The sequence below is a fragment of the Rhinolophus sinicus genome, linkage group LG03 (assembly GCF_036562045.2).
Source record: "Rhinolophus sinicus isolate RSC01 linkage group LG03, ASM3656204v1, whole genome shotgun sequence".
NCBI lineage: Eukaryota > Metazoa > Chordata > Mammalia > Chiroptera > Rhinolophidae > Rhinolophus > Rhinolophus sinicus.
The window spans coordinates 57,549,080-57,572,468 of record NC_133753.1 but is presented as its reverse complement, the minus strand read 5'-3'; the positions used below and the strand labels follow the sequence as shown (position 1 = coordinate 57,572,468).

Below are 23,389 nucleotides of genomic sequence, written 5' to 3'. Positions count from 1 at the left end.
ACACCATAAGTAATGAATAACAGAGACCTCTATAAATAATAACAAATAAAATAATGATATTGAGAATAAAAATAGTAATGTCATAGCAACCTCTGAGTCAAGTGGCCTGTGCTAGGCTGAGTTCTATCACTTATTGGCCATATGGCTTTAGGGCAGTGACTTGAACCTCTGAGCTTTGGCTTCCTCCTTATAAAATGAGTGATCTGTAGGTGATCGCTGAGGTCCTTCCAGCATAGGATTCCATGAGCCTGTGATCAGTTTAAGGACCAATGTTGACAAAGTGAGAAAGAAAAGGAGCAGACACTCAACTGGATGGCAATAGGGGCTTATATACTTTTTTCAAATTGCACAAAAACTATCTTTTCCCAAAAACAACTTTAGTTTTTATTTTATTCCACATTCTGGGCAGATACAAAGCACTAAGGAAAGCATTACTTGTCAACATGGACACTTGGAAATGAATGTGCTTAAATCCTTTACATCTAAGGTCTTTATGAGTCTATTATTTTGTGCAGAATTCCATAAAATATGCCATTCACAAACTGCCATTTTTACATATGGAAAAATGACACTTATAACTGACTATAAAGCCACAGAATGAGAGAGTGGAGTAAGCTCATAATGTGAAGATTTATATTTTGCAATAGATGGCTTTGGGCCAGAAAATGAGGCCTAGCAAATGGGTCTAACAACAGCCTGGAGAAAATCTGGTCTCCTTAAAAATACTTCAAAAAAAAATTTTTTTTAATAATACATTCTAATTGTGCCATGGAAAGTCCTCTGGCGAGACTTCTACTTCCCCATAGGCAGCCAGACATTTTCCCCCTTCCAGGAAATACCTTCCAAGACTCTGAGTGTGCCAAGGAGCCACCATTTTTGTAATTGATCCCCTCCCTTCTCACCTCTCAAGCATGTTGAGCTAAACAATAGAAGACTGCACTCTTTCTCTCCATGGCTGTAAGGCTTGTGTCTTCCTCTCCCATTAGGAGGGTGCTCTGCTGGCCTGTACTTCCTGGTCTGAGCTGTGCTGGCCAAGGAAGTGTCACTGCAGATGCTAGCTCTCTACACTCAAACCTAGTTCCATGATTTTCTATCACTTGTGGTTCTCCACACATTCAGAGGCTAACACAGGATTTCCTGGTGCATGAACCACGAGGCACTAGCCCTGAGGCATACATGATATATGAAAAATAGATAAGTAAAAGTACAGTCATATGACTTTGGGAAATGCTGACTTCAACTGAAGTCAAAGAGACTGTTTCCTGAAGGATGTCTCAGAGCCTTAACAGCAATAATGTGGGATATGAATCTCTAAGAGGAGAGTAACAAAACTTTGATCAGAGAACCCTTTGGGGGTTGTGGAGGGACTGGAATGGTTTTTGATCCATGCAGTACCTATTAAAACAACTGCACTCCTAAGACTCCTTCCATGACTTGTGTCTTCTACTTAGAAGTTAGAAGCAATTAAAAGGCATCAACAGAGCAAAATAAGTTGTAAGGATAGAGACAAACACATACCTGGTCAAAAATCCCCATGGCTAAAACAGGCAGTGATGTGTAGACAATGTTAAAAAGGGTAATGAACCACGGGTCATAGACGGTCTGAAAAGAAATAACACATCAGTGAGAAACACCAGGAATGAGGCTATTCACCTATTGGCTCTTGGATTACATATCTCAATTTCCTGAGGTGGGTGAGAGTTCAGTTTTGCAGTCAGACAGACATGAGTTCTCCCCTAGGCTCTGTCTCTTAACAGCTCTGCTGCCTTAGTGTGTTATTAGAGCTCTCTAAACTTCCGTTTCTGCATCTTAAAATGAAGCCATGCTCTCCCTGCAGAGTTGCAGTGCGGATGAAAGGAGATCACATGTATAGAACACCTAACACAACACTGGACACATACAAGGCTCTGGACCCTTGTGGTGGATTGTTATTTCATTCTTCAGGTTTTTGATGGCTTATAATGAATCCAGTGGTCTAATCTAAGTGATACACAAAGGAGCCACTAAAATCTTCAGAAAAAGATGCAGAAATTAACCTGTCAGCTCTACCCTGAGCACTTTTTCTTGGGAATGGTTTAAAGTAAGGTGGGTATGGAGCTAGCTGCCCAGGATACTGGGTATAAACAAGTAAGACAATAAAAATAGCCCCTCACACCTATATAGAGGACTTCCTTGCATGATCCTCACTAAAAGTCCATGAGGCATGTAAAACAGGTATTGTATCCCCACTTTGTTAATGAGTACATAGAGATGTAGAAACAGAATCTTTCAGAGTTACAATGCTTAAAACAGGCAAAGGCAAAACTTAAAATCTAGGTATCCCACTTCTAACCAATGTCTGTTCTACCACTGATATCATAAATTCATTCATACATTCATTCAATAAACATTTATTGAGAAACCACTATGTGCCAGAACCATTAGGTTCTAAGCAATGGTAATTCAACATGATCATTTGGATACAAATTCCTCATGAAGCTTGCAATCCAATGATGGCAGGAAACATATATGGGGTAAGTGAGTTAGAAGATAATAAGTAGTAGGGAGAAGAGGGGAAAGGGAAATACAGGAGGGTTGTGATTGTAATAAGGTGATTGGAGAGGGTCTCACTGAGAAGTGACATTTGAGAAAATGTTGTATGCAACAAGGGTTGGCATGCATCCTCCAGGGTCACAGCCCAGAGTAGGAGTCTTTAACAGCATCCCAGACGCCAACTCCTATCTACCCTGAGTCCATCAGAACTGCAGCTCAGTCTCTCTCTTTCTTCTGATGAGGGAATGCTTTCAACAACTCTATACCTAGATATATGAGTTCAGAGTTTCTGCCTTCATGTACCAGGAGACATACGAGGTGCGATCAAACAATACGTTGAATGTTTAAATTTAAAAAACATTTATTACAGGAAAATACACATTGCCATTAATCCCCCTCAGAATACTCCCCCTTGCTTCAATTACACTTATCCCATCATTCTCGCCACATTCTGAAGCAGTTCTGGGAGTCCTCTTTCCTGAATGTCTTTAGTTGCGCTGTTGTGGCTGCCTTGATTTCCTGAATCATTTTGACTTTGGGGAAGAGCCAGAAGCTGCATAGTGCCAGATCCGGTGAATAAGGTGGGTGAGAATACATGGTAATGTTTTTATTTGACAGAAATTGCCATATACCAGAAGCGATGTGAGACACGGAGCGTTGTCATGATGTAGGATGACATATGGCACACTTTAAAATACACCTTCTCTCAACCATAACCCAACTGAGTGCACCGAACAAGTTGAAACTTGTCACACACACACTGTTACTAAGGTTCCACATGCCACCTCCCATATTGAAGATCCGTGCCTTTCCACTGGATGGCGCTCAACAGCAGCATTCACCATACGTTGTGATCACAACGGAAAGGCTCCGTGTCCTACATCGCTTCTGGTATGAAAATGTCTGTCAAGTAAAAACATTACAGTGTGTCCTCAGCCACCTATTCACTGGATCTGGGATCTGGCACCGTGCGACTTCTGGCTCTTCCCCAAAGTCCAAATGACCATGAAAGGTAAACGTTTTGAATTGATTCAGGACATTGAGGCAACCATGAGAGTGCAACTAAAGACACTCATGGAAGAGGACTTCCACAACTGCTTCAGAAAGTGGCAAAAACGATGGGACAAGTGCCTTCAAAGTGAGGGGGGTATTTTGAGAGGCATTAATGGCAATGTGTCTTTTATGTAATAATTTTTTTAAATTTAAATATTCACCATAATTTTTGATCACATCTTGTATGAAAGTGCTCATTGCAGCACTGGTTGTATTAACTCCAAACCAGAAACAACGAAAATATCTCTCAGGAGTGGAATGGAGAAAGACACTGTAGTACTATATTGATACAATGGAATACTACAGAATAATGAAATGCAAGAAATTACAGCTATGTCCAAAAACACAAATGAATAAAAAATATAAATAATGTTGAGCAAAAGAAGCCAGACAAAAAAATATGATTCAATTTTAGTAAAGTTCAAAATGCACCAATCTATTCTATGTTGTTTAGGGCTTCATAGTCATGTGATAAAATTAAAAGACAAAGCAATGAAGATTGATTGTAAAATGTCAGGGTAATAGTTACCTCTAGAGTTGGAAAAAGGGTCTGGCTAAGAAAAAGTAAGGGGAGCTACTGGGAGTTTGGCAACATTCTGGTTTTTTGCACTGGATCATAGTTACATGGGTGTTCGTTTTACAATTTGTTAATCTGACTTTGAACTATTAGGTACTTTTTTGTAGATCTGTTGTATTCTACAATGAAAAAAGAAAATACATGACCTTTTTAAATCATAGCCTGGCAAAACTGGGAGTATTTTAACAATCCCAGTGCCCATGCCATGCCCCAGGCCAATTAAATCAGTATCTTTGGGGGTGGGATGATCCAGGCATCGGTAATTTTAAATTTTTTCCCAGGTAATTCCACTGTGAAGCCAAGATTGGGAATTTCACTCACCCACATCCAAAAAAAAAAAGGTAGCTGACACAAGTTCTCAACTATTTGGTGATGGCAACTGACTTCCATTCCTCAAATATATCAATTCATTTCATGATTGCAGTTTGGAAAAAATGAGGGGGAAAGCAGTTAAAACGAAGTCTTGTAGCCTCAGGCAGAACCTGCTGCTGTCAAATCATTTTATTCTTCCTCATCTCATCCATCACCCAACTTCCACTCATGGAGAAGAGATGACTTCAGGTATTAGGAAGAAAGGAAGAAGCTTGGCGATTATGACCTGCCAAACAGTAAGTAGCTGATGGTCTGGCAGAAAGTGCCACCATCATCACAAACTGGCTCGTACGAGGTAAAACCTATGATTATTTGACAGCAGAATTTGTAAACTGGCATTAGGATTTGAAGCCTCATTTCACAACCGCAGCAAGAGGGGACAGGAAGGGAAAATTAGTGAGAACAAAGTTTAAGTGAGTTTTGCAATTTCTTGGAAGAGTTTTTATTGCCACTCAGAATCACAATAAGAAAAAGAAAATCAGTTGATATTTACTGAGCACCTTCCCAGTTTCCCCGAAAATAAGACCTAACCGGAAAATAAGCCCTAGCATGATTTTTCAGGATGACATCCCCTGAACATAAGCCCTTATGCGTCTTTTGGAGCAAAAATTAATATAAGACCCGGTCTTATTTTCGGGGAAACATGGTACTATGTACGAGGCACCAGTTTAAGGACTTTACATATATTGACTCATGACATCCTCACAACCGTCGGAGGTCAGTGCTATTAATGGCCCCCAAATTACAGATGGGGAAACTGAGGCCCATCAAGTTAGGAGATGTCATACATCGAACACAAAGATTTTCAAAGTGTCGTCTAGGGAACATTTAGGGGATCCACAATGTCAAAACTATTTTCACAATGATACTAAGAAGTTGTTTATTTGCCCTTTTCACTCTCATTCTCACATAAATGTATATGACTTGTGATAACACAACCAACTAAATGCAGAAGCAGATATGAAACTCAGCTGCCTCCTATTGTGCCAAACAGTAAGAGATTAAGTATAAAAAATGACACTCTTCTCACTAACTTATTTTTTGTTTTGGAAAATACAGTTGTTGTTTTTTCTCGTTCAAATATGTTATTTAGGTAAACATTCTGAGTTCATTTTTTTTTAATGAATTAGTAAAAGAATTTTAAATTTTTCTCCATTTTAATTTCTAATATGATATATATTGATAGATAGGGTCTGGAGATCATAAAGTTTGGGAACTGCCGGCCTAGCAAGTGTCAGGACCAAGTTCTTGGCCTGGTACTCTGGCCTCAGTATTCACAGCAATTCATACATTGCATGAAACCACTTCTCTCGATCAGTGGTATCATTTGACAAGTTGTCTTAAAGGCGTTTTCCCCATATTGTTTTATATAAGTTGAGAGTATACAATAAATACAATTTTGTATGCTGGCTTTTGTCATTTAAAATGATAACATTAGCCTCCGTCTACCCAGGTTAAAATCCTCCAAAGGCTTCCCATTTTACCTGGAATGGAATCCAGACTCTTCACCATGGCATAAACCCCTTCCTGATTCCATGCCTGCCTACCTCTTCAAGTTCACTTCCCTGCACTGCCTCACTCACTGAGCTTCAGCTTCACTGATTGCGTTTCTCTAACTTACCAGGCTCATTCCTACCTCAGGACATTTGTACTTGCTATGCCCTCTGCCTAGAATACTTTAAGCCCAGGGTGTTCATATGAAAGTTTCCTTCTAAACACTTAGGACACAACTACAATGTTACCTCTTAATGAGACTTTTTATATTACCCAGTTCTTTCTTAATAATAATTCTGAATTTATCTTATCTATTTACTTCTTTATTACCTGTCTTCATCCTACAAGAAGATAATCTCCATGAAACAGCCTTTTTCACAACTACAATTCTGATGCCTAAAGCAGTGTCTAGCCAAAGGTAGGTGCTCTATAAATATTTGATGAGTCAATTATTTTACAACCTTTTATAAATATTACATATTTAACGTGCTACTAGACATTCCCCTAAGAATGTGCCACAGGTTCCTCAAACTCAGCATATGCACACCTGAACTCATTCTCACACCTCCTTAACCAAACCTACCTCTGGTGTTCCCTGTATCAGTTTCCGACACCTCCACATCCATCCCAGAACCCAAGTGAGAAATCTAATATTTCTCCCTTTCTCCGACATTCACGTCAAATTAATCCCCAAATCCCACTGATTTAAGCACGCTGGTGTTCCTGCCCAAGCCATTCTTCACTCTGTGACTTTCCTCCTGTGTGTGCCAGCACACAGCGGTGTGCTGGTATGCCCATCCTCTTACTCCTCACCTGTTTCACTATGATTGATCCAAGGTATTGGTCTTCCGGGAAGCCTTTCTGAGCCTTGCTCACTCCCACCCTCCAGGGTTGGGTTCCAGCTAATTCTTGGTAACACCATGACACTCCATACCTCACTGCTTCATAATTGTCGACTTCTCATTATTTATGTGCCAGTTCCCAGTGCCACCACCACTAGACTGTAAGCTCCTTTTGAGCAGGTGATACAATTCAGTCCTCTGTATGGGTCCAAGAACCTAACTCCACGCCTGGCATGTGGGCATGTGCTAAGTATTCAACGAAGGAAAGCTAATGTCTTACGGGTAACAGGGTTGGAGTCAGAGACAGAACTGGGTGTCCCTGAGTAAGATACTCAATCTCTCTGAGTCTTACTTTCCTTGGCTACAAAATGTTCTATTTAAGGAAACTCCAACTTGCTGCCTTCTTTGTGGGAGCAATTTATCACGCTTATACCGTTTTATATAGAGCGAAAATACTCCAACTATAAATTATAACGTAAAAGCTTAGGGAACACAAACTCCATGATTTACAGAATACCACATTTAAATAAACCTTAATAAGGCTCTTAAAGTTACTAAGGGCTTTCTTCTCTGAGACCACTGGCTTAGCTCTCTGTTCAAATAACGGGATGAACCACCTCTTTGGAGCCATGTCTCCCCTTTTTGCTGTGTGTTGCAGGGGGAAATTATATAACAATATATATATATTTTTCTTTTTGGCCTTAAAAAACATTTGTCATTTAAAGAAAACACATTTTGGAATAAATATGAGGTGCTCAGCCTCAGCACATCTGTTACTGATTTGTGTAATTAGCAGAAACCCATTCGCAGGATCCAGGAATGGCCTGAGCCTGAGCACTCGCCCCTTCCTGGGTTTTCCACAGAGCACATCTGGATGGCGAGGGGGAAAGGAACCCCCATGCCAGGTTGAGATGGGCTCTCAGGTAACCAAATCCATGAAGTCGTCAAAGCCTTGAGATTAGTTGCACTCTTTCGTGTCACTTTCCAAACTTTTCATTATGAGTTTTCTTATATTGTTTGTCAGAACTAAAGTTTTTCTGGCCTTGACAACATAATTGTTTCCATATCACAGCAGAATTAAAAAAAAAAGAAAGAAAAAAAACCATACACAGCTCTGTATCTCACTGACAATGATAAATTGTCATCAGATAATATCATCTCACAAGTACACAGTGCCAGTAGTTGCATAGTTTCAAACACGAATTTCCTAAATAGGGCCTCAACCAATGTCTTGTGTTTTTTTTGTGTGTTTTTTTTTGCTCTATACCTGGTGGGAACAGCTCATCTTTATTAAAAATCCTGAGGGCATAGGGTACTTTTGAAATTAGTTACACATACTAATAGTGCACACAAATCCACAGTGGACTCCATGAAAGTCATGTGGGCTTTGATAACAGATTAAGGATGAGGCATGTCCTTAAAAAGGATCTATGATTCAGCTTAGAGACTTATTTGACCTTTTTCCAAACCCCTCTGGTCCAGAAATCTGGTTGGAAATCTCATCAGGACAGATTATATTTAAATTGTCTCTCAGTAGCAGTTTGGTTGTAGTGTTTGTTGGCAGAAGGTGGCTTCAAGCTTCCAGATGATTCTAGGAGGCAGTTTGCCTAGTGACAGTCTTGGCCTTTCTAAGGACTTAAGGTCTGGGAGATACGCCCCAAGACATTAGTTCTCTCTCAGTAAAGGAGTTAATTTCCTCCCCCAACAGTCACATTATACTGAGTTTTCCTGGATGTTTCTCCTTTAGATTCAAAATTAAGCAAACATTTGCCTGGTTAGAGATTTGGGGGAAGACAGTTTAAAAAGAGAAAAAAATAAATAAAAGATAATAGCCTTTCTAAGATACAGCCTTTCCAAAAATATTCTCCTTTCTAAGTCTGTGACAATTCAAGTGGCCACTTATCAAGCAGAGTAGATGGAGCACTGAAAAGAGAGTCGGAAGACTTGGGGTCCAGCCCCAGCTTGCCTTGGTTCTTGGGGGACTCGGGTTCTTCTTCTTCTCTAAAAGGGAGGGCTGGATTCATTATCTCTGACATTCCCTGCCAGAGCAAAGATTCTAGATTTCAACAAAACGTACACTTTTTGTTCTGTACCTCAGCTGTTTCTCAGGAAAGTCCACCCAGGAAAGCAAGCAAAAGGAGTCTGGTTCTTCCCAGGCAGAGTCTTTTCTTGTGTGTCCCTAAGCAATCACAACAGAGGCGTGGTACTGACGTTAACCAGAAGAAAGTCCATAAAACAAGCACAGCCTAGCCTGTATCACATCATCATTCATCTGACATGTCCTAAGTGCCTTCATCCCACAGGCAGTGCACGATCCCACCCACTGGCCCTTTTGAGCCTCGCACGCCACAGCAAGATCGGCTTGCACATCTACCCCAGCCCACCTACCAGGATGGGGCACTGGCTAGAATCTACTGGAGCGATCAGAGAGGAACAGCCTGGATAAAATTTACCAGGCTCTGAGAGACAGGCCAAGGTAGTAAAGAAATAGCACATGTCACTTCATTAAGTAATTAAACTGGTGTTTTTAAAAGTCAACATTGTATGTAAGAAAGCACAATCTGTTTACATTTGGTCGGATGTTTTCGGCTGCAGAGTGGATTACTTCAAAACAATCTGTGGAGAGGTGCAGGGAAGAAATATTTAGGTACTTATGAATCATACTGAGATTGGACAGAGTTGGCCCCAAGACATGGCTCATCCATAACAAATGTAATTAAAAAAAGAAAAATCCAATAACGAAAAAAAAACCTCTTGGTGGAAAAATAAGAGAAAGGTGACTATGGAATTATTCCACATCAATTTCACAGTTATGAAAATAAAAATAAAATTGTTCTCAGAATGTAAGTTCCCTGAGGAAGGAATTGTATCCCTGTGGTATTCTGGTGTCCCTGGAGGCCAGCAGAGCACTTGGCCCTAAACGGGCACTCTGTTTATTCCTGTTAAATGAATGAGAATTCAAAGACTGTATGTTCTGTGTTGGAGGATGTGTGTGTGTGAGTCTCGATTCTGTCAGGGTGGGACAGATAAGTGACTGACGATCAGGCCTACCAAGGAAGGCAAAGGCCTCTTAAACACATGCCTGCTGTTCCTGAAATCTTCCGAGTTTTTATTACTACCGTGTTTTTATTTCACCACGGAGCTTTCAATTCCATTGAAGCAATTTAGGAGAGTAATGGCATGGGGTAGAGAGACCTCAGATGTCCGACTTGCATTAACAGACTGGAAGTAAGCTACCTAATGGGTTTACGAGGCTAAGAAAGCCTTGTCACCCAGCACATGGCTTTAGAGGCCAAAGCCACCCAAATGATCTCAATGGGGTAAAAAAGTGTGACTCCAAAAGTACCCCCTATTCAAAAAATCTCATTCTCTGAAGACTAGTATCTCTCCCAAATATATTGTTTTCTTTTCACTTGCCTCATTTACAGCATATCATCCTTAGAAAAACAGGGCTAAGAAAAAATGCCAATAGATTTTTCAGTTAAACCTGTTGCTAATCAGGACCTTCTCGTGAAAAACAGGGAATGAGAAAGAGTCAATTCCAAGAGGCTCTCACAGCCAGTTCTCGGTATCACCACACACCAGGCCACTTATATTGGGTGGGTCTGGGGAACACCAGAATTTCCATCTTCATAGTGGAATAGCGCCTGTTCTAGAAGACGCTTTTGCTGTACAAAATACCATTAAGTATGATCCCCCTTCAATGCCATCGAGTTTTAAAAAGATTTTTCTAAATGAGTTGACTTTAAACGAAATTTTAGAAATGAAAAAGAGATTTCTAATTCAGCTAACTGCTGGTCAGTTGGAACATGTTCAGGTACGTGGGGAGGGTTTTCCTCCTTTTTCTCTACAGTCTCATACCTTTACACAAGCCAGCCCCTGAATCCCTGCAGGTCGGTAGACTTTCAGGCCTCAGACCTCCACTTAATTTTGGAAACATTCATATACTCATTTGAGATTAACTGAGCTCCTGAAGTTGTCCCAGATCCTCATAAATTTCTCCTTTTCCCATGCTCTAATATTAACTTCAATTACAATACTTCTGTTGGACTTACTATATGCAATTCTTTATTTTCCCAATGAGAAAATGAGTTCCAGGTGGGTAGGGACTTGTCCTATTCATCATTTTGTTTTTTCTTCCCAAGATGGTAAAAAAGTATTCCTACTAGCAATTTGACAGTGTCATAGGACTCACAGCCAAGGGCAAGGAATAAATATTCAATTAAAATGGCAACATTTAAACATTCATAAAATCAGAATAGTTAAATAATTTATAATAAATCCATATTTCAGAATGAATTTTCTTGACATTAGAAAAAAAGTCAAGAATGTAAAACGAGGGATTTCTAAAAACGTGATTTTTTTAAATAAGAAAGATACAACTGGTATGGTCTTAAATATATAAAAGTTGATATATATTCACATATAATTATTTTTATAATCAGAGAAAAACTTTGAGGATGGTGGAAAAGACTTTGCAGGACCCTCTACACTTTAGCACATGAAAACAGGGTTCTTTTGTCCCCTGGACTAGAGTTAATTAAAAAAAATGGATGTTTTTTAATGGGAGAAAAATAAATAGCTTTTTTCCTATGGAGATAGTATTGTTAGCATAATTTTGTCCTTCATACATCTTACTGCCTCCAAAACATTGGAACTAAGATAAATAGCAGGGCATTGTCAGGTTTTGAAACTGTCATTGAAGAGACACCTATTCCAGAATTTGCCAAAGTGGGTTCTATATAGCACGTATTCTACAGGACATTATGCATATTGCTTGGGGGAAAACAAAAAAACAGGGTTCTGTGCCCAATGAGTTTGGGTAATAATACCAAATCTCATTGACTCTAAGACACACTTTACTGTAAGAGACACCATTATTGATGCCAAGATTAGACCAAATCAGGAATCTAATAAAGCTAAGGCAGCTAAGGGCTGAATTCTTAGTGTGAGAGAAAAGGAAAAATCCATGTGCAGAAGGGAATGCAACAAAACGTGACTGTCAACCTTGATACTAGCTAAAGGGAGAGACAAAAAATTATCTCCTACAAAATTGCACCACAAATGGTATTCACCAGATTTACAATTCAAAAGATCCTGGAACAGATATAAAGATCGTAGGTAGGCAGTGTCCCCAGAGAACTGGCAGAAGCCAAATACTCTCTGGAAAAAAGTGACTTCAGGAGTAATGCCATCAAGAACAGTGTTAGTTCCCCTCACAAGACGACCAACTGGCAACTATCCACAGACAAGGCACCATTGTGAAAATCCAGAACTGGGGAATGAGGCTGAAGCACCCCCACCCCTCCCAGACCACAGAGACCGAGGAGCATATGAGAAGAGAAGCCATTATCCCCTGACCACATCGCTCCTCTCCCAGGAGGCACAGCACTGCACCCAGTGGGGAAAAAAGAGCCCAAGATGGACATTCAGCTCTCTGAGCACTAAAGGACACTTCCCGGGAGGTCCATTCCCCTCTTGCCTCACTGGAATCACTGGGGGAATCTGCAGGAGCTCAACCCTTGAGCATCAGAGAGATGGAGACGGGGGGCGGGGCCTATAGCAACCAGCACTCAGATTAGGCGGCTCTCACTCCCACTTGTGGTAGCCCTGGAGCAGAGATCCCAGTAGGGGCTCTGCCCATCTGCAATTAAATCAAAGACTTAAGCAACTTAATTCTAGACAGGTGATGTTTCTTACAGCTGGGTTTAAACATCAGCTACTCATGTCTTTGGAGCAATCATTGTTCTCCCTTGCTGTTCTCTTTTTAAATGTGAACATTGGCGAGAGAATTAAAAATCTAGTTGCTTAACATCTGACTGACCAATTTTATCAGATCCTGAAAGCAGAGCATAAAATCATCTAAATGTAGAGGTTAGAAGTTATGGAACACTAGTTTCAACTTCACAGTTTTAACAAAGACAACTTTGGCAGTGAACGTGCCTATCTAATCTTGGTGTGTCTGCATATTGTACAAATCATTAACAACTTTTCTGTGCCCAAAGAGTTCTAAGTGCAGGTTAAGGTGTCCCTGCATAGTTTGTGATTATTCAAAAGGCTCAAATCTTTACAATATGAAAACTGGATCTCTCAGAGACAGAGCTTAGCAAATAGCCTTGCTTCATTCTAACAAGGAGGGAAAGAAAGTACAGCCTAGGAAGGCACAGGCCACACTCCCGTACTCATCTGTGCCAGACAACAATGGAATTGTGAGCAGGTAAATATCCCCATCACAATGCCTTCTCAAAGTAGAGCTAAGAAAAGTTTTATTTCTGAGAAGCTAAAATCAAGACTTCGCTTTACTTCAGCTATCTAGAGATTATCAAAAATATCAATAGAGTCTGCTTTTCGTTCTGGGAATGTTGTCCTTAAAAGAGAAAACTAGGAGTGGGTATAGGTGTCCCTCACTTTAAGAAATCTCAACTTCTCAAAAAAAGAAAATGATGTACAAAACCTATTTTCATTACAAAAAGGATTTTCTAATCTCCCTTGGCACATTGAAGATAATATAGAATGCAAAGATTTAATTCATCCTCATTTTTTCTGGAATAAAATGATTGACAAAAGTTAGCTTTATGCATGTCATTGAAACCAGTGATTAAACCCAAGAGGAAGAACAACTGAAGAAATCTTTAATGAGTTATGGCTCCCATTTCATTTTTAAGGACAATCTTTTTATTTTGTTGTTGTTTAAAACACTAACACCTTTTTTATTCATAAGTATATTTAAATGCTATAGGAGTTACATTTCACAGTTGACACCCACAGTCCAAACATTCCTGATATCCAAGATATGGGATTAAGTAATATCCTTTAATATGAATATGAGTGGATACAAAAGTAGAATCCTAATTTATAAATTTGCTAATTTTTCTTCCTTACAAATACATAATCTATATATCAAATTTTAGCTACTGTCAAAACATCCTTGCTATCAGGGTATCAATGACTTCTCCCTGATTTAAAATATTTACATTCAGTGTGTTAGGTGAGTGACTGTCTTCCCAATAGAGATACCTCAACATTTCTTGTTAATGTTTCTCAGACTTCTGAGTTAAAACTCTACATCAAGCTTACCTGTCATCATACAAAAATAATTTAATAAAAACTTACCAGTGCACAGGAAAGAGTACCTATTTGTTATTAGGTAAATAAGAGAAGAAGAAATAAAATTCCAACTAACTGTATATTGTTCTTGGGTTCAAAGCTCAAGTCAACTATCAATTACATAACTGCCATACTGTCACTTGTATTAGGCACATAAAAATGTCTTTTATTAGTAAAGAGTCATGAGGAACAGTCATTTACAATCCAGGGTGGGTCTGAATAAAGGAAAGAAAAGTGCTTTTTTACCAACCTGGGCTGAGAAACCGCAGAAGAAACCGAACCAGAAATGCACAAGTGTGAATGCAAAATTCTTATAGAAGAAATAGCATAAGAATTTGCACATTCGGAAATAGGACCACCTTCCATGGACAAGGAGAAGCCTTTGGAGGTATCTAAACTGTGCAAACGAATAGTCGCTGGCTAAGACCGCTTGCAGTCCTTCCTGGCCGCTGATGCCAACGCCGATGTGAGCACCTACAAAGGAAAAGAGGAAGGCTTTCACTCCCCAAACAAAGATACCGTCTCTTCGGGAACTTGTCATTCCATTTTTATGTTATTATTCATGTACAGAAAACTTACAGTATAGCATTAGTAACTTTCACATATATTATCACATGAAACACTCACAATAGGTATTTATTCTAGTTTTACAAAAGAGGCATCAGCTCAGAAAATTTGAGTAACCTGCACAAGGTTTTACAATCTGTAATTTACAGGTGAAACTGGGACTAAACCCAAGGGTTGGGATTATAGGACCAGCGTTCCTTCCTCTACACCAATGTCCTTTTCTGGCCTAAAAATGTACAAATGATTTAGATACAAAGAGGATTTTTTTTTTTATGAATGCTAATAATGGTAGACCCATTAGATCCAGAGTGTTCGCTCAGAAGCACTGGGAAAATGAAGTTGTCATGCAGTCTCCATTACACACGGCCAAATGCTGACTCTGAGGGCGCAAAATCTGCAGCAGCCCCCATTGAGCGAATGTTCTCTTACTTTTGATCATGCTGACATCGTTGGCTCCATCACCTATGGCCAAAGTGACAGCATTTCTGTGCTTCTTCACCAGTTCTACTACTTGGGCTTTCTGGAGTGGCGTCACTCGGCAGCACACCACAGTCTTACACACGCAGGCAAGTTCTAGGAGCTCATTCTTGACATCACTTTCTAGGACATGAGCCTGTGTGATTTAAAAAAAAAAAAAAAATCCAGACTAGAACAAGAAACAATAAACAAGAGCCATCATTTGGGAAGCAGATTTCTTATTTCTCAACTGATTTCTTTTCTAATTCACTTCAATAGTCATTGTCAATTCAGGGTCACATAAGCAACAACAACCAAGTAAAGAAATGAGTATTGAACTCCTACTAAGTGCCAAGATTTAGAATAAACATAAAAGACACAGTCCCTTTGCATGTCCTCCTTGGCGCATTATCATGCTGCATTGGAGAGAGACAGTTATTATAAATGCCAGAGAAGTTCCAGAATCTCTGGAAATAAGGAAAAACAAAAGACAGAATCTATCCATCACTTCACCGAGTTTAGAATTAAACTACAAAATGATGGCAATTTGTTTATCCTACATGATGGAATTTTTGCTTCTTTTGCATTGTTGTTTTGTATATTTAGTGTTTGCTGTGGTTGTTAATGCACAGGTGAATGAAAAGCAGATAATCTGGAAATTAGCCCTTGAAGAGTAGTGATTGAAATCCAGAGGACTGTGCAAAAGAGTGGCATGCAAAAAAAAACAGGTGGTAGCTCCCACAGGGTCCCCCAACCATTTCCACCCTCGCTTCTCTCCAAGTACATAATAGCCTTTACATATGCCAAGAAATAACTTAAAAAGAGAGCGTAATCTTTTGTAATTAACTCTGAATTTTTTTTTTTTAGAGAACATCTCACTGTACATTGCTTAATAAACACAGTAAAAGGAAACGGGAATCCACCTAAACTTTGAATCATCAGTATCTCTGAATGAATCTTTGGCAAGATATTCACAGCTCATCACAATTGGTCCTTATATTTCTTTTGAGTTCTGTGTTCTACCACCACCTTTAACTTTATTCTTTACTCCCATTGTGCCAAATTGCTTATTTCCATAATTTGACATGTTCTTTCTTGCTTCTGTACCATAGCACTGCTGTCTTCTCTATCTGAAAACACCACTTCCTCCAGGAAGTCTTCCCTGACTTTCCCACAGGAACTAAATGTGTCTGTGCTCTCAAGCACTGTGTTCGTTCCTCTTTATAGTATTTGTCAAACCACTGTCAGATCAGTTCCTGCAACAGATGGCAATCCCTAAAACAAGGACCATGTTCTATTCACACCCTTATCTTCAGGTTCTAGTACTATGACCTAGCATGCTTAGTAAAAGCTAATGGTATGACTAGAAGGATGGATGAATGAGTACAAAAACATGACACTGGTAGAAAATTCTAATGTCAAGGCCTATAATTCCTAGGGGGAAACGGTGAGTTAGCATTCTCAAATAAAAATACCCTTTCTGAAAGAGAAGGTGTGTAACTAACTGTCTTGCCCAGAATAGTCCCCTTTTCTGTATTTTCTTTTTCCTTTGTTATCAACAAATGAAAATCTAAACTCGGACTCTGAGAAAGACCCAATTATATTCTACAAAGCATCAAGATTTAAGCAAACTGGAATCATAATTTGTTTTGTGTTTTTTGTTTCTTTGTTTTTTTAGCCTTTGACAATGCTATCAGAAACATGGTCAGTTCTCCTTAAACGGAAACTGACATTTCATAGTTTCACAAGCTTTAGGCATTGATGCCGAAGGGGTTCTTAAAAGCATCTATCTTAGCTCTTCCTTTCAAGAGATTTAGAGACAGAGGGAGAATAGTGTGTTATCACCTGAATACTTTAACCCACCACACATTGGCTTCTTTGAGCCTGAAGGAAAAAGCAAAGTACAGCTCATTGGCGACCTTTTCCATATTGTGGTCCCCGGGCAAGTTAGCTTGGAAGCCACGAGCTCCAAGTCCCAATTGACAGGTTCATAATTTTCAGTTGCTATCCATTTGTGCAAGGGAGAAGTTCGTGTCATCTGGACAAACTTTCAACTGAGCTTGGCCTGCAGCTGAGCTCTGTAACTTTCCACGGTGTAGAAGGCAACACATCATTACGTCTGGAATCCAGCTGGATAATGCTCTAAGCACTAAGAGCTAACAGACAGCTGATCACAAGGGGGAAAGTACAATATATGCATATCCAGCTCCTTTGGTCCTCTAAGAAACTGTCTAAAAGAAGATAACATTTATTTTTCAAACTCCAGAAGTGAAAAATGATCATCAACGCTGAAGAAAGATGTGAGATTAGCTCTTTTTGCATATAAATGATAATTTTACTGGAGCGCAATCAGAACTTTTGTTTTCTAAATTAGAAACTCAGAAGAGCATTTTGATATTTGTTCAAGATTTGGAACCTGAACTACATTAAAAGTACAATGCAAGTTTATTCTATTACGACAAGAACCAGATTTCCTAATCAAAGCAAATTGTTTGGCATTGCTGTAAAATGCTGCTATTTAGAAAAACCACCAAAGGTACCTTAATGGCAATAATTTGGTGTGGTAATTATATGAAGGTCGTGTTGTACTCTGCAAATCACAAACATTAACAAGAGCAGTGATTGTAATACATTCATCCAGTTGCATTATTTTAATTAAATAACAGTGAACTGTGACACTCTCCCTTAGAAAAGCACTTAAATGATATTGCTAAATGGTCTATAGTCATTTAGACAAGATTGATATTCTGTGATTTCAGTATTTATTTGTATCCTCCCCCTTCATTGTGGTGGTTCAAGCAATAATATATGAAATATATATTAGAAGTTTCCTTTCCTTTTGCAAACAGGAAATCATTACATATGCCTTGTTTCCAGTAGTGTCATTTATTTTGAAAACACAAAAGGAGATCTCATTGTGGCAGTACAAAAAAGACAATTATTAGGATGAAGAAAAAGAAAGAACAAAGCCTTCAGTGAACTCACCAAACTGTGGCCATTTATGATTAAGGCATAATCTCCTGTTACAGTCTCTTCTACAACTGAGTCCAGCTCTAGCTGCTGCTTTTTTTCAAAAGCTACATGGCCATTGGAAAAGCTTCTGTCTTGTCCAAACAAACTTTCCTTTGCTTTCCTTAAAAGAAAAGGAGGAAAGCAAATCATAACAAAGTATACAGAGCATACCTTTCTACTTTAACAAGAGACTAGCTTAGAGGTAAATTCATTTCATCACTATTCAGACAGACTGTGGCATAAGATTCCGTTTCGGTAAGCAAGCTGGGTAATTCTTTGTGATAGGGATACCATAGCAAATTCCAAATTCCAACAAGTAGGAGGGTCAACATAATAAAAACATAATCATCTTGAATGTTTTAAATTACTTATAAGCTAAATCACCATCTTAATCTGGGCTTCAATCAGGGGCTCTTGACAAACTTGGCATATAAGGTTGAGCTTCAAGAGCTTAAGAAACACTGATCTGTCACATGATGTCATTAAATAATGAAAGACTAAAGACAATTGATGAAATCTTCTAGGAATTCTGGGGCATCTATAGAGTAAATAAAGTAATCAATCTGGAGAACAATGTAATATCATCCATCTTAAAACAGCAGGCTTCTAAGAACGACATCTTTTATAAATTTGACAATTAAAAACAAATGATGGCATTTACTGAATTGGCAGAGTCATTATAATACAATGGAATATTTTAAGTGAAAATTGTATTCATCAGCTCAAACAATAGAATAAGTCTCTAAAGAAACTATAGACACCCAAGTGTAGAGGGTCATTCCGAAGGGAAACTCCCTTCACTGTCCTAGATCTAATCAGCAGAATAGTCTTGCACACATCTCATCCATCTCTGAGGAAGAGGAAGATTGTATGGTGAGTCAGTATCCTTAAAAGTGGCATTTTACTTGTCTCTTCAAAATGGAAAGATGATGCTTTTAAAGGAAGGGAAATTTCCTCTCTCCAAAGACCCTTGAATGACAGGCTTTGAAGTAACATAGGGCAAATTGACAAGACGACAGAACTTTCGACCACAACCCGGGAGCTGTACAGCAGACACTCCCTGAAGATGAGTGTCAAAGTCTGCCACCAACACTTTCGGCTACAACTCACATATACAAAATGAGTGCGCATGAGAAAATGGGGACTGAGAGGCCAGAAAATGGATGTTTTGGCTTAGAGAAAAATGAAATGATTCCCCAAAGGCTCATTCTACATAGAAAATGTTTAACAAAATGGTTTTATGCTGTTGCTCCTCTGAAAGAAGGGAATGTTCACTGTACGGAAACAACCATTTTAATCTTCAACTTTCTATCTATTTGAAAATGTAACGTTAATTGTTTACATGCTAAGTTTAAAAAACAAAACAAAACAAAAAACCCTATCTTCCGGCTCAGCATCTTCTGCTGTCCAGGACCAAAATCATAGCCTGTATTTAGGAACCCAAGCAACCCAGAGGTTACATACCCAGAGGTTACATACCCCTGGCTCCAAGGATGATATTATGCATTTAGCTATCAGATTCCAGAATTAAAAAAATTATAAAGTCAGAGTGCTACGTGTGAAATTTAAGAGTTAGGATGGGGAAGGGGAGGGAGAGCAGACATGAAAAATCATTGTTTTAAGTGGGAGGACCAGACTATTGCATCAGATAACCATGTCAGGGAATCCTTCTCACAGACATGAAAATTTACAGTCTCATATAATGAAGAAAGCAAGAGAGACAAGTTCCTCGAAAATGAACATTCTTCTGACAATGTTGCAGAGCTCATAAATTGGGTCCTAAGAGAGCACCAAAGGGCAAAAATCTCCTGAGGTTTCCTTTTTCGTAAAGTTCACACTCGCTGTATAAATGACACAATCTCTGTTTTCCCCCCAGAGAATGAAAACATTCCAAAGAAGGGTGAAGTTCATGAAAGTATTGGCTGAAATTTTATTTACTTAGGATTTTTCCCCCCCTAAACTGTCTTCCTAACATTTCATATGAACCCTTTCCAGGCAGACAAGGCACAGTTTTTCTAGCTCTGCTTAAATTCCCAGCGCACTTCCTCTGCACTGGCCAACCCTCTAGACTGGGCTCAGAAGTTTTAAGACCTCTGCCCATGCTCTATTACTGTCATTTCTTTTTTCTTCCCGGAACTTAGCTCTTCAAATACCAGCTGGTTCTCACAAAAACAATTTATTAGGAGGGCAAAAGCTACGCATAACTCCCTTCAATGAAGATGAACTATATATTTTTGCAGGCATTACACACAATGCTTAACCACAGAATACAAATAACACATGCTAAAACAAAAGCATGCCTTTTTTCCAAGCTTTGTAATAAAGGTCAGTCTATTACAATGTTGGCATGCAGAAATGAATTAATGGTTGAAGCAACCGTGGCATTTACAGCCCCATGCCACCACAAACACGGCAAAGCAGTTAGGCCCACGTTGGCGCACATGCAGTCTATAAAGAAGAGACGGCAGGGAAAGGAATCCTTTTGTCAGTCAGTCTACTTAAGGCATTAAAAGTGTGAGGACATAAAGTCATGACATCATGTTTGAAAGAAGACAATCTTGACTTTGGTGTAATAACATTAGGATTGGGACCCAGAAATTTGGGTTTAGGCCTGAGGTCTGCTTCTGGCATCTCATGTGCCCACAGTTGAGTTATCTGACTTCTAGCCATTTGATTAGTCAGTAACAGGCCCAGGCTAGAACCCAGGACTTCTAACTCCTAGTTCTCGGTGTACCATACTGAACAGGTTTACCCATAGATTCAGCCACAGGTTGCCTCTATGTTGAGACAAAGATAGAATGCCAGAAGAGCAGTTAAGGGGCTGCACTACTCTGCCAACAGTACCAAAGCGGAGAGATAGATGAAATTTTTATTTCAATCCCTAGTTCCCCCCTTTACTACCTGTATGACCTGTAAGACATTAAACCTCTGAACCAGTTTAGAAACTGTTCTTTCTTAGAAACTGAGGGAGTGGTACCAGCCAGTCAGACTGGTTGATACCAGCTATGAAAACTTGGGTAGCTGTACCCACGTGTACTAGATCTCTAAGATTACTTAGTGCTCTACAGTTTTACCATTTATGATAGAAACTTAACTTACTAAAACATTTTGCCTGGGGGACTAGAAGTTGGGAATTAGGAACAAGATGCATTTTTGTTGGGCCTGCATAGTGTTTAAAAAAATCTGTCTACATTTATGGGCAACGTGATGTTCACCTTCACCAAATGCCTCCCTATTGGCTAATGTCTTATATACAGCCCAGGTCATACAATTAATGCTACCTTCTTGGCCCTGGAGCCAATCAACCCTGCTCATTCAAACAACTACCTTTCCACCAAGGAGATGTTAAAAAAAAAAAAAAATGCATATTTTGTTGATTAAGGAGGAAATATCAATTCCTACGTGTATCACTGGGTTACTTCTCAGAAGCAGTGGAGTGGAGTCACTTCATGGTTTAATTATTTATAAGACATCAATTTTTCTAACAATAAAGCATTTAATCAAGGCAACAAAAATGAAACATGGAATGAGTTTGCCTGTCAGCCGAAGCAAAATTATATTCTGTCTGTTTTTCTTTTGGGCAGACAACATATGTATTGATGAAATGTAATAAATGCAGTAATCTTCTGAGAAACTGTAAAAGAGTTTAATTGTAGACCTCTGAGCATGTCCTCAGTACTAGAGCAGGTATGGCAGCAAAATTAACCCAGGACTCTAAGTGTCTATAATGGTTTCATGACACTAAATTTCAAACAAGTCATATGCATAATATGCATGAAAACTACATCCATGTTTATGAAATAATCTAAACACATTTGTCAGGTTTAAAAATAAGCATTTAGGTCATTTCCTCCCAATAGCTACTGGATTCTGTTCTTTTGATATATTTTGTTTGTTTTTGTATGAATTCTCACTGAACTCAAAAGTATAACACAAGAAAACTGAAGAGTATAAATTTATGATTTCAATAGTTTATCCCCAAAACTACGAGTTTTGATATAAGTATCCAAGATTAGAATTATAGACAGCACCTCCAGCAATAAATTTTCTTGGGTGTTCTTTTCTCCCCAATCCTAATAGTAAGCAAATGCATACTGTAAATGTATTGATTTCTCTTATACAGAATTTTCTACCATGCATTGCCTCTCAGTTTTAGACTCTAAGAAGGGGGTGATCTCTAAGTCTGAGTTGAAATAAGCATTATTTGCCAGTCAGTTAACCAAGGTGGCCACAAGGGTACTGAAATAATTAGTCTAGATAGAAATTATTTTTTCCCTCTGAAATTTTTTTCTTCTCATTAAAAAACTGGAGATAATTTTTTGGCTTTCTTCTTAATTGTAAAAGTATTGCATGAATACTATTACAACTTCGGATAATACAAAGAGCCATAAAAAGAAAGCAAACATTATCCTTAATTCTATCAACCAGAGAGAATAACAGTATATGTCCTCCAGAGCATGATGGGTAGGTAGACAGATATGGATATAGATGCATAGTGTTTTACATACATACATACATATATACATACACTCACACACGTTTTTTTTAAAAAGCGTTTACAGTATGCATGATATTTTATAATCTCATTTTTCACTTAAATATACCATGGATATCTTCTAATGTCAATAAACATGTAATAACTTTTAATGACTACATAGTATTCCATTGCACGTATATGAGTATATCATAGTAATTAACAAAATTTTTATGGCCGGCTATTTGAGCAACTTAAATTTTATATTTTCATAATTTATATAGCAATGCATATTTCTTTATATACATATTCATACATTTTTCCATTTATTTTCTTAACGGTAATTCTTAAGAATCATTGGGTCAAAAGTGTACATATATATAATTTTGAAATATACTGTAAATTTGCCCTCTAGAAAGTCTCTACAAATTTATACTCCCAACAATGGTGTATACGAATTCACATTTCTCTACATTGCTTCCACATAACAACGGTTATGTTATCTACTTAGTCAACCAATTGTAGCTGGATAAAATCTTGAGATAACTTTGGGTCCCCACCCCTTCTGCAATCAGGGAAGCTACCACAAGTGACTCTCTCTGTTAACTCAGAGACAGACCTTGCCTCCGGGGGATCTGACAGAGACAAATACAGGGGACACTTAAAAAGAGTCAAGATCTTGCTTTTTGAATACCAAAATAGACTCTTGAAACCCATAGCCATGACATCATTCTGAATTTCAGCAATCTGGAATTTCACTCATTGGGCTTTTTCAGAGGTAAGAAAAACGTTTCTGCAAGTCTCAAAAGTCTAATCCTTAAAAGAATTTGGGCATACAATGTTGCCACAAGCAACAGACTAAAAGAAATGACCTCTTTCTCCATCTCCCATTCAGCCTAGAGT

General features: G+C 38.7%; 1 protein-coding gene across 7 annotated transcripts in view; it reads right to left on the bottom strand.

Annotated features, from left to right (window-relative positions):
* The window catches only part of ATP8B4 (ATPase phospholipid transporting 8B4 (putative)), a 197,608-nt gene that overhangs the window by 17,756 nt on the left and 156,463 nt on the right, over positions 1 to 23,389 (bottom strand). For all 7 annotated transcript variants that reach the window (XM_074327762.1, XM_074327761.1, XM_074327760.1 and 4 more), the window contains 4 exons: positions 17,986 to 18,133; positions 14,974 to 15,157; positions 14,228 to 14,451; positions 1,519 to 1,602 (listed from right to left, as the gene is read on the bottom strand). In XM_074327762.1, coding sequence (XP_074183863.1) covers positions 1,519 to 1,602; positions 14,228 to 14,451; positions 14,974 to 15,157; positions 17,986 to 18,133 — 640 coding nt within the window. The remainder of the gene's footprint in view (positions 1 to 1,518; positions 1,603 to 14,227; positions 14,452 to 14,973; positions 15,158 to 17,985; positions 18,134 to 23,389) is intronic.